Source organism: Typha latifolia, chromosome 15 (assembly GCF_019914945.1).
Source record: "Typha latifolia isolate L0001 chromosome 15, TyphaL0001v2, whole genome shotgun sequence".
Classification (NCBI taxonomy): Eukaryota; Viridiplantae; Streptophyta; class Magnoliopsida; order Poales; family Typhaceae; genus Typha; species Typha latifolia.
Window position 1 is genome coordinate 5,221,970 of NC_133100.1, and position 16,701 is coordinate 5,238,670.

The 16,701-nt window shown below is 33.9% G+C and overlaps 1 protein-coding gene across 1 annotated transcript; it reads left to right on the top strand.

Moving 5' to 3' along the window:
- The first annotated feature begins 2,143 nt into the window (after nt 1–2,143).
- LOC140802341 (pentatricopeptide repeat-containing protein At3g48250, chloroplastic) lies at nt 2,144–4,174 on the top strand. Its single transcript, XM_073157837.1, has one exon. It carries the CDS (start codon nt 2,274–2,276, stop codon nt 4,032–4,034), a length of 1,761 nt encoding a protein of 586 aa, XP_073013938.1. The 5' UTR covers nt 2,144–2,273; the 3' UTR covers nt 4,035–4,174.
- Nucleotides 4,175–16,701: the final 12,527 nt, after the last annotated feature.

Consider the following 16,701-nt stretch of genomic DNA (forward strand, 5'->3'; position numbering starts at 1 on the left):
ACAATTGCCAACAATTAAAAATCTAACAGTGTTTGTCATTGTTTCTATAGTTGTTCTGGTGTTGATATTTTGCCGGTGAAATAACTAGTTGATGTTTAGATGATCGTAGGATTCTTGCTATTTTGTTGGTAGATGGTTTAGTTGTTAGAATTCCTAAATTGTAATTAGTGTCTAATAGACCTGTAGAATAATCTCTTCTAAGATTAATTATATTTTAAGTTTCAATGAAACTAGAGCTAATCAAAAAAGAAATCTTAGATGAGTGAAAATAAAAAGATTAATGCATTTCCTAATATTTAGATTTGCGTACCAACTTTTAGATGATAAAAATAATACTACACATATAATTTTAAATCTTACAATTCATCATAAAAGTTCAGTAGTGTCTGGAGACGCAATTGATATTCTGTACTCTTATTTATGTCTTCTGTTAATTATCCTATCGATATGATTTCGTAATTATTTTCTACAAAATAAATAGGTTATGCAGTTATCTAGTACTCTTACGGATCATATAAGCATTTTAAAATTTTAAGCGGTAGAAAATCAAAGAAAATATGATGTTATACACTCTTAAATTATCTCCACTCGTGTTAAAAACCAACCTAGAAAATAAAATATAAATGATATGTGCATTTATAACATTTCTATATACTATCATATAAAATAAGATGCATATAAAAACATGCATAATATACCAATTAAAGTAAAGGTATCTAACGAATAAGATCGAGATTACTCGCCAAATTTTTTCTACTCAAGATGCACAATCCAAACATCATCTGCATATCAATCATTCTTTGGCTTCTAAATTTATTGTATTAATTACAATACAAGATAAATATAGAATAAGAATCTATGGTATAAATTTATTTTTCCATTTTAAACTATATATTCAATATAAATATGTTTTTTGAGAAGGTCGATTAAAGTGAATTGTGGCAGGTTCATGAATATGTGTCAAAGCCCCAACTTTTAGTACAATAATAATAATAATAATTATTATTATTATTATTATTATTATTATTAAATTACTAATAGAATTATTACTACCAATTGTGTGATAATAATGATAATCAAATTAGTAGTTGAATTATTAGTAGAAATAGTATAACAAATATACTGTTATATCTATAATACATTGTGCATAACCGTTATCTATCATTTATTTATGATATCACGAAAAGGGTAATGCTTTGATACCATATAATATATGAATCTCGATAATGCATGGATTAAATATATGGCTGACCTTCGATGGCATGCTCGTGATGTCTATTTCAAATGTCAACATATCTCATGTGCTGTCCGGTCCAATTTATATGAGTTATACTATGCCTATTATAACTCCATAGAGCATCATCAGTATTAATTGCACTCCCTCAGACTTCCTGCGTTAAGCCAAATTGTTGCATTTGATGTCAGTCTCATCCTTCAAATTTCTATATTAGTAAAATATATCATGCGCAATCTAACAATCAAATATGTTGAATATGATTGCCAAATCATCTACCATCAAACAACGAAATTGTTTGAAAATATTGAATTAAGCTTGTAGAAATACTACTTGAATCGAATTGGTGATTATGATAAGTGTGCATCTCCCATTGTCATCACTCAATTAGAGTAGTGGTAAGTGACCAATCAATCTAAATATCCTCAACTTTGTAAATGAAGTAAAATTCATTCCGTATGAAATAATGTTGAACTCGTAGCAATGTGCCTGTAAATCAACTCGCGAGCATCATCTCCATTTTGTATCATCTTATATCTATGCTCACCTTGAAGCCTTAAGAGACTAGTGCCCATTTGTAGCTTATAATAATACAAATTAAAAGGTAAAAGATAAGCTCTACTTGGAATAACACTGAGCAATTAAATATAAAAGTTTCTAACTTTGCTGACATAAATAAAAAGTAAAAAGATAAAATGTACAAGTGAAATATAAAATGTAAAAGATAATCTATACCGAGTTTGTCTTCATCTTATCAATTACTTGTTGAAGCCCTAGGTAGTAGGTAACTAGGTATGGGTGAGATCGTATGCTTCATCAACTAGGCCCCAATTTGTACATAGTACCCAAATTGCTCAGAGCCCAAGCCTATACATTCTGGCCCATCCCATCCCATCCCACCCCCACCAAAACCCTACTAAGGTATACAAAGAGCCAGAGAGCAGAACTCAGAACTCCTCCTAAAACCCTACAATTCCAAGTTCCACCTTCGAAAGTCTCACAGTCCCAACCTCGATCGAACACTTAACAGGCACCAAATATGCTTCCTTCTTCATCCACCCGCGTACGCCTCCTCCTCCTCAACTCCCTCCTCCGCTCAACCCCACTCCCTCCTCCCAAATCCTTCTCATTCATCTCCTCCCCCAATCCAGAAACTTCCGACATCCCAATCCCGACCTCCCCACCCACCCAGGAATCCATCCTCTACGTCCTCAAGAAGCTCGAACAAAAGCCCCGGAAGGCTTTGTCCTTCTTCAACTGTGTCACCACCCAACACAGCTTCGAGCCGGGCTCACCCACCTACAACCTCATGCTAAGAATCCTCGGCCACAAGGACTGGATGAAGGATTTCTGGGCCTTCCTCAAATCCATGGACGAAACCGGCCACGGCGTCGACCACGGCACCTTCCTCACCCTCCTTTCCAATTTCAAGAAGGAGAAGCTGACCGCCGAGTGCGCCGCGCTCTCCCAATTCTATGCCCAGTCGAAGGAGAAGGCCGGGTCCGATGCCGCCGTCCAAGATGCCGTACATGTCGTTCTTGGTTCGGAGGATTGGAAAGAGGGGGTTGAGAAGAAGTTGGCGGATGTAAAGCTACCGCTTTCGGAGATCGTCGTCGCTAAGGTCCTTCGGGAAGTCCGCGATCACCCATTAAAGGCTTTAAACTTCTTCCAGTGGGCCGGGCGGAGGCCGGGCTATAAGCACGGTTCGGTGGCGTACAATGCGATGGTTCGCGTTCTTGGCCGGAAAGAATCGATAGAGGAATTCTGGAGCTTGATTCAGGAGATGAAAGGGGAGGGGCATGACATGGATATAGACACGTACATCAAGCTCTCCCGGCAGTTCCAGAAGTGTAAGATGACGAATGAGGCGGTGGAAATTTACGAGCTGATGATGGATGGGCCTTACAAGCCGGCAATTCAGGACTGCGGCGTTCTTCTTCGGCGTATCGCGTTCAGTGGGACGCCCGATCTCGATTTGGTCTTTAGGGTCGTTAGGAAGTACGAGGCCACAGGGTATTCTCTGTCGAAGGTTGTGTATGACGGTATTCATAGGTCTCTGACGAGCATGGGGAGATTCGACGAAGCAGAGGAGATCCTGAAAAAGATGAGGCTTGAAGGATATGAACCAGATAATATCACTTACAGCCAGTTGGTCTATGGGCTCTGTAAAGCTAAGAGACTGGAGGAGGCTTGCAAGGTTTTGGATGAAATGGAAGATGCTGGCTGTGTTCCTGATCTCAAGACTTGGACTGTTTTGATTCAAGGGCATTGTACAGCTGGAGAGGTGGATAAGGCCTTAGAGTGTTTGGCAAAGATGATTGAGAAAAATTGCGAAGCAGACGCCGAAGTTTTGGATGTTTTAGTGAAAGGCTTGTGTGGTGCGAACAAGGCAGATGGTGCTTATACATTTTTTGTCGAAATGGTCGAGAAAGGTGGGTTGCGACCTTGGCAAGCTACTTATAAGTATTTGATTAAAGAGTTACTGAGTGTAAAAATGCTTGAAGAGGCATTGAAGCTTCTTAGTTCGATGAAGAGCCACAAATTTCCTCCTTATGCTGATCCTTTCCCTCCCTACATATCCAAGTTTGGGACAATTGAAGATGCTAGAGTATTTTTTAAAGCTTTAACAGTGAGTAACTACCCATCATCAACAGCATACCTGAATGTCTTCAAATCATTTTTTAATGAAGGTAGATATACAGAGGCCCAAGATTTGCTCTTCAAATGCCCTCATCATATCCGTAAGCATGCCGACATCTCTGAGCTTTTTGGTTCTATCAAAGGTGAGAGTGTTGCTTGAATTTAGTGCATTACTTTCTCAGGGTGATGAATGCCAGATGTATGTCTGAATGTAGTCGTTTAATATCTTGTGTGTTGCATATTACACAATGGATTATAAAGTTCAGTGGCAATACTTTATTGATCCATAAGAAAATGGAGGTTTTTCCTTTGGCAATTTAATTTTACAGCTAAGAGAACAAATTTTCTTCTAAATGATATCTCAAAGAAAAATGTCTTAGGATATTTCACATTGTCTAGGAGAGTCCGGAAGATCAGCCTTCTGATCCAACTGATATGGGAGCTAATTCCTTAATTTTTTAGTTTGAGGCAATTTCCTGATAGATAAGGCTCATATATTATTTCTTGTTGTTATGGTTGTAAATTACTATTAAAATATTTATATATTCTATATTAATAAAGATTATTTATCATATATAATTGTATCTTATTTTTTATATATTAAAAATCGTAGATCGTTTTGGCGCTCACCTTCCATCTTGGTGCTATACGATGGGTGATCGCCTACAATCCGTGACAACCTTTCAAATCATTGTATTGCATTATACATATTGCCCTAGATTCCTTTCTTTTCATCTTTTTGGTTGTGAATTCGTGGATGATCAGTGGAAGGAAAGTAGGGACTGGACAGAGATGAGTACTGGGGATCAATTGGCAGTGGAAAAAAGAATAGTATCCTTCGATGGTGAGTAGTAATCAAGGTTTCAAACAAATCTCCCTCTTTTCCCTAGCTTCTTCCTTGTATTCTCGTTCTCATTATATATTTCTCTGTCTGCAACTACACATCTCCTCTCCTTTCTTCCCTCCCTTACTCTACTATTTTTTCCTCCCTAGCTCTTTCTTCTTTCCTAAGTCTGGCCAACGGTGGCTTTGGTGATGGATAGCGGTGGCTTAGCAAAGTCCTTTAAAAACTTGCTTTTGGTCACTTATCCTTAATTTTTTGCTCTCTTTTGTCTCTCTACTCATGCCTCCCCTCTCTATCCTATATCAGCTTTATCTGTCCTCTTTTGTTTCTTTTAAAATTTTTTGAGATTGTCTTCTCCTTTTAATCAATAGAAGGTTCCTTGGGGTACCTTTTTTATCAGCTTTATCATAATTATATAAAATGTATAACCAGGCCAATGATTTTCGTGTCGGTCAGCATAGGGCGTGCTGGCTTGGAATGCTTTAGCACACCTCTAATATATTTTTAAGAGTATTTAGACATATTTTTAGTTTACATATATATATATATATATATATATATTAAAACCTATAGTAGAGTGTTTTATCTTTAGATAATATTATAAATGACCTATTTTATTAAAAATATAGCAGTAGTCAAGTAGAAATATAATTCAACAAATTATATGATTTAATACATTCATCAATTGATAATAGTTTAATAATTAAAATCAACCTAGTTGGATGTAGAATGAGAAAGAGAATCAAGACTTCATTTGCCGGCACAAAAATAACATGAGAATCTTACATCAGATATGGTTGATACTTAATGTGTATTGTAACATTTCACATATTTTTCATACAAATATGGAGTTTGCAATTCTCATATGATGTGATATGCATATTGAACATGCATAGAAACGAATGATACATGCACACCGTAGTCATATGCAAGTTGTGAATATGTATCATAGGTGCGTCGTATTTTTTAATTTGTGGAGAATTTTGGAAAAAAACTAAATGTTGAAATTTTAGCCAAGAAGCATAAAAGTTTTGTTCAAATATAATCATATAGAGTCGATCTAATATGTTCATTTAGCAGCAATTTTGACCTAATTCGAATGAATTTGACATATTAATTTTGGATTCCTTAAAATTTGGTGAAAATTTTTTTGGAAAATAAAATTTTGCTTTAATTCCTATGTTTTAAAGAGTATTTTTTAATAGATCTAGCACCAAAATACGAAAAATATGTAATCTAGCACAATTGATCTAGATCTATTATTTCTACATTCTAAATTAGTTTTTAAAATGTAAAACAAGAAAAAACTAAAGAGAATGAAAAAAATTTACCTTTTGATGGGATTTGAAGAAGAAATCTTGAATTATTCCTTAATCTCCCCTCTTTCTCCTCCCTTTCACCTTCTTTCACTTCCACTTAGACATGATCATCGGGCGGGCCGGGTTGGGTTCGGGCTAGGCTTTTCGGGCTAATCGGGCTTAAGTATTTGTTCATAGCCCGACCCACCAATCACTCGGGCTGGGCCGGGTTCGGGTCGGGTTAGAATAGTCTAGTTCGTTACCGCCCATCGACCCGTGAGAGATCGAGCTAGCCGGTCGGGCTGGGCCGGCTCGACCCACCAATCATTCGGCCCAACCCACATTTTAGTTATTTTAAAAAAAAATTTATTATTAGCTTATTTTTAAAAAAATATTTATATTCCTCTATTTAAAAAAATAATAATAAATTAAAAAAATTTAAATGCGTGCTTAAAAAATGTAAAATGGTACAGTATCAAAATTTTAGTTGGTTTTTACTGTAGCAGAACGGGCGGGCAAAAGGCTGGCCCGTGCTGCCCGTGGGTAGTTCAGGCTTGGGCTGAACCGGATCCGGGCCGGGCTTAGCCCGGTCCAAACTGGGTCGGGTCGGGCCGGGCACCGGCGGGCTGGGCGTTTGATCATGTCCGCTTCCACTTTTATTTTTAGTAAAGTGATACCGATCTCTTTGACTAGCCATTGACGGTTATGGGATTTTTGGCAGCACCAGCACAAGAAGGCACAACCTGTGCCAAGTGCCGATAAGTCATCGGTACGAGGCATGTGGCACAATCATTCTTGACCAGAACCCTATTGCATGCAACTAAAAGCCATGTGTAAAACTAATATTAGACAATGGTATTATTACATAATAAGCTACAATTTGAATCCACATAGTTATTTTTCTTTTCAGAAAATATTTATAGACAGGAATCCACATAGTAATGCCCCTCTTAGAAGTGTAAAAGTGTATAACCAATTAAAGGAGAGTTGAGAAGAGGGAACAAAGTTGTGATGTGGGTTGCTTATATTGTATAGAAGGATATTTATTTAATCCCTACATATATTGGTGGTCATTAGTAGATAAATCTCTATTTCTTTTAATTTTTTTATGTATATTCTCGTCTCCTAGACATATCACTTCCTATTTTATTAGTTTATTTTATGGTTGTATCTATATCGTATTGTATTCGTATGCCATGTTTGCGTCTATGCTTCATAGATCACAAAAAATGTTGGCCACATATTTGGTAACCATGCATTTTGGTCGAGCTTGATAGTCGATAGAACAGTCTGGTGGCTTGAATTCTACAGTATTTTGATTAGTTAGTCATCCAGGTTAGGTTGGAGTAGATAGAGTTAGGCCTGAATGTGACTCGAAACATTATGTATCTTTGTTGTACCCTTGCTTTGTGCTCACTGAGGATCTAAGTCTGAAATGATGAAACTTATTGGACATTTTGACACCTTCAACTGGTTTATTTTCATGTTTTTTAATTACCAAAATTCAAAAGAGCCACTAGGAAAATAAAAGAGAACAAAGAGAAATTCTGGAAAGGAATAGGGCCATGAAAATATTGTGCACATACGTACCTTCTAATTATCAAAAGTTAGTCACTGTTTAGAGATGAGGAGACAATGTCTGTAAGAGAGAGAAGGTAGAGAACTCTTGCACTTATATAAAACTTTTAGAATTATTTGAGTTTGTCCTAGAGATGAGATAGTGTATTAGTACTTTTAGGTTATCAAGGCTCAAGAATCAGGAGTGAGGATTGGTCAGAGTGATGAAATAGAGCAGATCTCCGAGCTCCCAGGGGCTTGGATATAGGGTACATTTCTTCTTTCTTTTGATTATTTACTGAAACTACTATATGTAAAAGCCTATTATTAATGAGATCAATTCTACACCTTTTGGTAATGGAAATAGTCATATGCTTAAGTTAATTCATCCTTTATCTATAACCTATTGGCTGATCCTGAAAGTTTGTTTGTAGACCATTTTTTTTAAGATTTTATTTCAGATATGTATTTGCTTCTGGTTTATGAATAAGAAGATAAATACTTAGCTAATTAAGATGTCTATTATTTGTTTTCTTCTAGAAATGTTGATCCGGCTATGCTTTCTGCATCCTGTTTGTGTTATATGATTGTTTTTCATTATAACTGCTACAAATAAAATAAATGAATATAATTTGAGTGGAATTTAGTGAAGGCTGTAGAAAATTTGCATTGCATTAGTTGTAGTATAGATTTTACTACCAATCCTTACAGTAGCAAATGATTGAACAAATCCCAGACTGATGAACTGAGTGACTGGCTATACTATGAACTCCACTGTAAGCAAATAATACTCTGGGGTTTTAGAGTTAGCCTTCAAACAGATTTGTGAACTCTTTAAGAACAGCTTTATAGTGAAACATGGAAGCAAATTTGGTTAAGTAAAGTTTGCCGCTGACAACTACATTTATGCAGGATTCATATATACTTGAAATTGAATATTTTGCACTTCTTCTCAAATTTACTTGTTTAGTAATCTATCAATGTTAAGTAACTAGATATGGTAGGAATTTTGCTCCAAGAAACTAAACTTGGATACTAGTGTGCTGTTGTATTAAGAACTAGCCAAACTCTCACATATATATATAGCTTTAAATTTGTTTTCCATCTTGGAATCTGTCTTCCTCTGCTTTGCCTTATAATGAAAGCTAACTCTTTATCGCGGATGGAAGCCACCGACAAGGTAGTGGTTTTCAGAGGTAAGTTGGGGAGGAGCTTGCAAATTCATATAGTTTTTGTCAATGAGTAAAATGTTGAGAGAAGCTTTGGAATTGCCACAGTTAATAGCAGGTTTCAGGAGGAATTCATGTCAGGTGAGTACCTGTTGCAAATCACAGCTTCCCAATTCTAAACAAAGCAGTTCAACATCATTACTGTCTGAATTTAGAGCTTTGGAATTTGTTCAGCTTCTGATATCCTTGTTTCACAAGAGAAGATTGTACATCTCTTCTCCTCTATTATGGTTTTTTTTCATCCAAGATATATATATATATATATGTATATATTGCTAGACTAATGCGATCTTTATGATTTCTACCATCTCAAAGGCGAGTCAAACCTTAGATCCCTTCTCTTCTATTAAACCCGTGGCTCTCTCACGCAGTCCTGCTGTTCTCTTCGCGAATTTACTATCACACAAGGATAATCTCGTGAAAAGCAATATATTTTATTTAGGCAGTGAGCCCTCTGTATGTAGTCTAGGAGTAGTTTAGATATTTGTAGAATATTGTCAGCATTATGCTTTCATTATTTAATCTATGATGGTATTCAAGTTGTATGCCAATTGTGGATTTTAATTTTGCTGATCATACACCAGGATATTATGATGATAAATCTTGCAATTAGATCTCTTCGCAGTGCCTAATGCACTCTCAACCAAGATCAGTGGCAGAATATTTTATTTATTTATTAATTATATCTGAGATCATTTAGACTGTGTGATACTTAATTAAAATGTACATCAAGTATGAACCTGAGTAATCACTGTCAAGTACAAAAATTAGATATGTGATAATCATAATAATCATGACTAGAAGGTAGAGATTACAACTTTGGCAAGACCCAATGATGTAGAATTAAGGTGTCTTTTTAAACTGTATCTTTGTGACCTAAAAAATTGTGCAAAGATGAGTGAGAAATTAGTATGAGCTTACAATCAGAGTTCTTATTTTGATGATCATGAATTATATTTGTAATCTTTATTTTAGTATGACTTACTATATATTATTATGAGCATATTATCACCTTTGCACTTATTCATATTCTACTCTGCATTGTATTACTTTTAGATTGTCATGAATTATATTTATTGGGTTTTATGTTTACCATCTTTCAGTTAAATATTTTATAAACTAGAGAAGAACGTTGTTGATATCATGTAGGAGTTGTTGTAATTAGTTATTAATTTCTTATATTTCATGTATGGGCATACATTGACGAGTATGTTGGCCCTTCTTGGTATCATATACTATTTGAGGTCTTTCTTTTTGGCCCATGGTTATTTGGATTTATATTTTATCTATGGATTATTTAGGTAGAAGATTGACTTAGAGACAATATAAAATTTATGTAGGTTTTTTGACCACGTAATGTCTAAATTTCAAATTTGATTTAAAATTTTAGAGACTTGAAGTGGGATTAGGAAACAAAAGGTAGCGAGGTACTGTTTGGCTTTTAAAAGCAAAGGGAATTAAGCATGGTTCACAAGATCTTCTTCTTCCTCCAACGCATGCAAACTACCATTTTAAGGCTTTTAGACAAGAAAGGGGAGCAAGATGGACATGGGGGGTCAAATCTGAATCTACGAAACTTGGCATCAAGATCCTCATTCCACATCGAATCCCCCAACAATCTCTCTCTCTCTCTCTCTCTCTCTCTCTCTCTCTCTCTCTCTCTCTCTCTCTCTCTCTTTCTCTCTCTATTGCTATATATATATATATTAAAATATATTTGAGATTGGACATGTTGATGAGTTGAGAGGTCATCATCATAAATCTTGCAAATTCCCATTGCCCTTCCCTTTTAATTTCTCGAGTGAAGTCATCTGGAGGTAGTGCACAGGACCCACACATTTATCAACTATTTCTGATTCAAACCCTACCTCGTCGTTTTTTATATTAAAGAAAATAATGATATAGAAATTTTTGAGGTTTTAAGTTTTAAATTAATTATTTTAATGGTAAATTTTGTTAATTTATGCAAAGAAATTCAAATCCAAAACCAGGATTTAGCCCAACTACCAGCATAAGGACCCAGTTTTGCTAAGACAAATCCTATTTTTTTTTTATTATAAAAGAAAACAGTAGATAAATTAGGGTTCACAAAAAAATAATATATATATGGGTATAGGTAGAATATAAATCAATAAATGATGATCTCCTGCAAGAATTTTAGGAGGGATTGCATTTGCCATCCCAATGGGGTGAAATAAATGATGGTCTGTCTACTGGTCGCCGCCAATATCTTGGTTGCTTTTATTAATTGAATGTTTCAGGGGTAAAACAGCATCCACTGTTACAGATGTCTCTGTTTGTCTGATAGAAGCGTGTGTCTGTCTGCCACGTATAATTTACTATTCCCTTAGTTTTTATCTTTACATTCTCTTTGTTTTTTCATCACTTGATCCAAGGAAAAGAGATTGTAATTACTTCCACTAGTCAAGATTTGGGGCATTTTTTGGATTTATGCAAAATAGAAGAAGGAAGATCAACTCAAGCTGTTCTCCTTCTTTTTCTTTAGGTTTTTTAGGGGCATTTGCAAAAAAAAATATTCTTTTATTTTAAAAAAAGAAGTAAAAATTGATTCTTGTGTGATATATCTTAGAAAAAATGTGTATTTTATTATAAAAAAATATGCATCTAGTAATATAAAAAATAAAAGTCCAATCTTACTATTATTAAAATCTCTGCAAATAACACAATTTTAATTAATCTCATCGTAAAAACTACCTCAATGTGCGCGCACATATGTGTATGTATATATACTTGTAAACACTAATAAAAAGATATTATATTACATTTCCTAAGAAAATAAAAGATAAATTTGTATTTAGCATCCAAGTTTTTTAATCAATGGGATTCATTCCACCCTCGTTATGCTACTATTTCTTATATTTTACTATACTATCATTTTAATATCACTTATTATGCATAACTTAACACTAACTATTTGAAGTGTTCTTGCACTTCATATGTGATCCAATCTCTACAAATATCAAAAGAGAACAAAATTATCAAAATAAGCTCAATCACAAGATGTATGTGAAAAATACTCTCAATAGGAAAATTTGGGGGGTAACAATAAATTCACAATGTAAGATATAAGTACACTAATTCTAAAATATATCGGATAAATCAAACCAAGAAACATACCCACATGCATATGACCAGCCAATACGAAAAACTCACATACTACAGCCATGGGATGTGGCTATCTCTTATTGCATTTTACTATTATCAATGCATTAGCTCCTTGTAGGGCTTTTATATGATATCTCACTAGAACTCTCTACTCTAATTTGTTATTATTATCTAAGCATTTTACTTTGATTTCTCTTCCAGTCACTTTACCATCTCAAGAGTTCTGCTCTTCCATGTCTTTAATTGCTTTGTGTGAATCACCTCAAACAAACTCATCTAAGCTAATGCTTCAAATTGTACACTCTGTCCTAAGCCATGAACACCACCAAAATATTGCATGTCCAAAGCGCAATTGTGTTAAAATGACTCCTGTAGAAAACACTTTATGCTTTCGGGCTTGCTCTTTGTAGAATTTCTTATTCCATCCATCTTTCTATTAATTAAAGAGAATTTTATAAATCACACTCTATATTTTATCTATTTTGTGACTTACGTCTTTGAGGTTTTTATAACTCGGCCCTCTTTTTTTTTTTCTTTATAATTATTGTTTAACACCTTTTATTAATTTAAACAGTACCAGCAAAAGAATATTTTGTTATAATATATGAAATAATTATAAATACATAAATTATCTATGACTTCTTCAAGTAGAGAGGGAAAAAAATAGTAGTGAGTATATTTTAGTACTTTGATCGATATCAGTTAGTTAAAATAACGTCAAAATATTAAACGAGAATTATAGAGAAAAATAAAAGATCGGACTATAAAATTGTCAAAGACGGAGTGCGAATAAAAAAATAGCTAGGATCGCACCTTAGTGCAATTTATAAGATACTATCAATTAAAAGTTTCCTATTGAGTTTGGACCCCTCATCCGAGGAGGAGAAAATGGCTAAAATTGTTTGTCTTTGCTGCTACTGCTACAAGGTTCAAACCTTCTCAAATTTGCATACGTAGGAGACTATGGGCAATGGATTCATGTCATTGATGGCTTGCATGGCTCGGCGAAGGGCCTGATCTTGGTCGTTGTGGTCATCCATCGTCCATCGTCCATCGTCCATCGTCAAATCTGGAAAAGATGCAATAAACTAATGATGCCATCCATATTCAACTACTGCTCGTTGATAATTTGAGGCCATTGAAGCAATTGCAAATGATATACATTCTCTTTTCTGAAAATACCATTCTTATAAAACAAACCATATACACATATATTACCGCAAAGCTAACAAACTACTAAATTAAAAATCTAAGGATACAAGTATACTTGGCTGGAGTTTTAGCATCTCATCTCTCACTGAAGCTTCTGTGCCTCATTTGCATGGTAGGATCCGCAATAATTAACATGAAATTATGCTAATAGATATATAAACTATTATTACAAACTAATTAATACCAACAAGTCTAGAAAATGTACTTCCACTCATCTTGGTTTCTTCAAGGAAAAAAAATAAAAATTTGTAAACAATATCTTATTTTAACTAAACATTTATTTATGCTCAGTATTTTTAGTATTTCTAAATCGTGTCCTATAATTTATCGAATATGTGCTGTTAAATTTTATTAGTTAAACTTAATTAAACTTCTGAGTTAAAATAACTATACTAAAATATTATATAAGTCATACTAAGAGTATTTTAGTAATTTTAATAATAAGGTAATTTTATTATTTTAGAAATAAAATATTTTAATTTAATCGAATATTCTTACAGTATTAATTTAAATCTAAATAAGGTGTAATTTATAATTTATTAAAAGGAAGGGTGTTATATGAAAAATTCAAAAAAAAAGACAGTATTAAGAATAATAATTTATTCTGTCACTCGTGCGGTACAATAAAGAAAAGAAATGCGTCTCTTCTCCAATCCACACCTACGCTATATACTCCCCTACCTATAACCTACTACGAGAGAGAGAGAGAGAGAGAGAGAGAGAGAGAGAGAGAGAGAGAGAGAGAGAGACAAGTCCATGTGACAAATCCTTGGTTTCCAAACCCTCCCTTTAAACCCATCAGCAGCCGAATTCAATGTCTTTCCTGATAACAACGTTCCAAACTCCTCACTCCTCATCTCCATTATCTTTTATATTCCTTCAAAACTGCATGCAGGTATATACCACTCCATCCACCTTACTCTTTTTTTTTAATATATATTATAAAAAAAATTATGAAAAAAATAAAGAAAAAGAACACCTAGTATTTTTATTAGCTTTTAGAAAAATATACATCAAAGATCATTAATTTTTATAGTTATAAAACAAAATGTAAATAATAGTAATTAATAAAAGCATGAGAACCCGGGGGAACAACTTCTGATCGCCGCCAGTGTAATCATTCTAAATGATAGACATCCAGATCCTCCCCTATCAAATATATTGGAGTATATATATATATATATATATATATAATGTTATACCATCTCCATCGACTTTCTCTCTTGCTTCTTTTATGAGAGGAGGAAGTCTATTGGGTATTAGCATCGCTCACACGCCATACACACACATCCAAGCCCATCAATCAAATGCCAACCACCAAGTTAACAGAGAGAGAGAGAGAGAGAGAGAGAGAGAGAACCGTCATTTAATCTCGGAAATAGCCAACTGGTATTTACTGCGATGTGAGAGCTCTGATCTGGCCTCCACTGCTTAATTTAATTACCCCAATTATGTTGCCATTACAACCATATAACACAAAGTACGTAGTATACACCCACACACGTACTTGCGTACGTACGTACGTGTATAATAAAAATAGGGAAATTTGTATTTTTCACAATAGCTTTTATAACCTATTTATCGTTTAGACACTCTATTTTTAATATTTATAAATAAAAACAATATATTTTTATAGGTTGACACTAACACAATTGATTAGATGACATAAAAGAGAATACTCGGTCAACTAGAATCATTTTTCTTTCTAAATTGTCTTTTTTTGTTTAGCTCCACCATATTCTTCTTTCTTTCTCTTTTTTCCCATTGCTTCGTCTTCCTTAGACAAGAGACTTTAATACAAGTAGAAGAGAACTGGTTAGACTAAAATGCTTTTATTTTCTTCTTTCTTTTAAGGCAAAAGATTGTTTCTTCTCCCTTAGATAAAAGACTCCAAAGCAATAAAAAGAGCCAAAATTAGCTCGGAGATTGCTTGAGTAAGGGTTTGTTTAGGTAAGAATATTTTCATAATTTTTTTTATGAATTTTATTAAGTTTAATTATATAGGGTAACATAATTTTCTAATAAACAATTATAGATGAAATGCACTGTGTGAAATACAAATTTCTCTAATAATATAAATACATCTATAATTATTTATTAAAAAATTTGTATTTAACAACCTGCCTTCTAGCTCAAACTATTTGGCTATTTGAAGTTTTTCATAATATATATACGTTCTTAAAAATTAAATTAATTGAATAAAACTCAAGATTCATTTCCTAGTCTTACCTAGATTTGCTAAGTATAATCACAAAGTATATCTGTAGTCATTTTTCAGATATATAGATATAAGTAGTGAAATATATAAATTAAAGGATTCTTCTATATGGATAAAATCATACAACTCGAATCGGTAAACTCGACCTATTTTCAACCCTATCAAAGAGAAGAAAAGTTCGAGTGGGTTAAATGCAAATGTTTCCTTTTCTTGATAAATTATTATTATCATTATTATTATTATTATTGCATGGGATCGAGGGGTGGGGTTTGGTTTAAAGGTCAAACCTAAGGCTATACGATCTACGGACGCCTCAGAGGAAGAGTAGAATAGAATAGAATAGAATAGAATAGCTACTACATATAAGCGTGCATGGGGGGTTTAAGAGGGTGATCAGCTGCTGTCGCTGCTAATAAATGACGCATTTTGGCTTCTTCTCCTTGTTCTTTTATTACATGCGAGGAGGAGGAAGAAGAGAAGGGGAGAAGAAGAAGAGAAAGGGAGGAAGAAGCCATGCATGGGGAAACGCGAAGGGGGCGACAACAAGATCATACCTTTGTCCCACAATTATTATTTTTTATTTTACGTAGTTCTTTTTATATTACTTTCTTTTTTATTTATTTTGCACGGACCTTCATAATAAAGTCGATCCCCACCCACAGTACTACTGTTTGATGTATTAATTTATTAATTTATATATATATATATATATATATATATATATCTCTGTCTTTGTGGAGATACTATGTAGAAGAGAGTTGAAAGAATGTGGATGATATGGGAACAGTAATTTGAATAATAAAGACCACTCTTCTAATTCCCTTTTGCTCCAACTTCCCCACCCGTAATAAATTATAACCTTATTACCACACGTAACAGTCAGAAACGTGGTATTATCACTCAGTCGCCACTGATTTATTATGATAAATTTTACTAACACATATCTCATATCGCCTTCCCTCGATTGCTATATTTTTACATTAATTACCTTGAAAATACCTAAATTTTTATGTAATGATTTAACTCATAGTTACTATATAAATAAGTAAAAATGAACTATATTTAAACAATCTGCTAACTACTATCAATAATCTGTTGGGCTAAATTTTAATCGAAATATATTTTTTTTAAGACAAATAAAATCAAAACACAAAGTCTAATGATTAACACCCAAAATAGTAGAACAGTAACAATAATAACAACAAACACACAAAGGTGCTTTCCCAAAAATTGGTATCCTACATGGCTACACGTCTTGACGTTACATCTTGTTTTCTATATAGAAATGAACCAGCCTATCTCTCTAGGGCTACAAGAGTGCAGTACAACATAAAGTTACACAC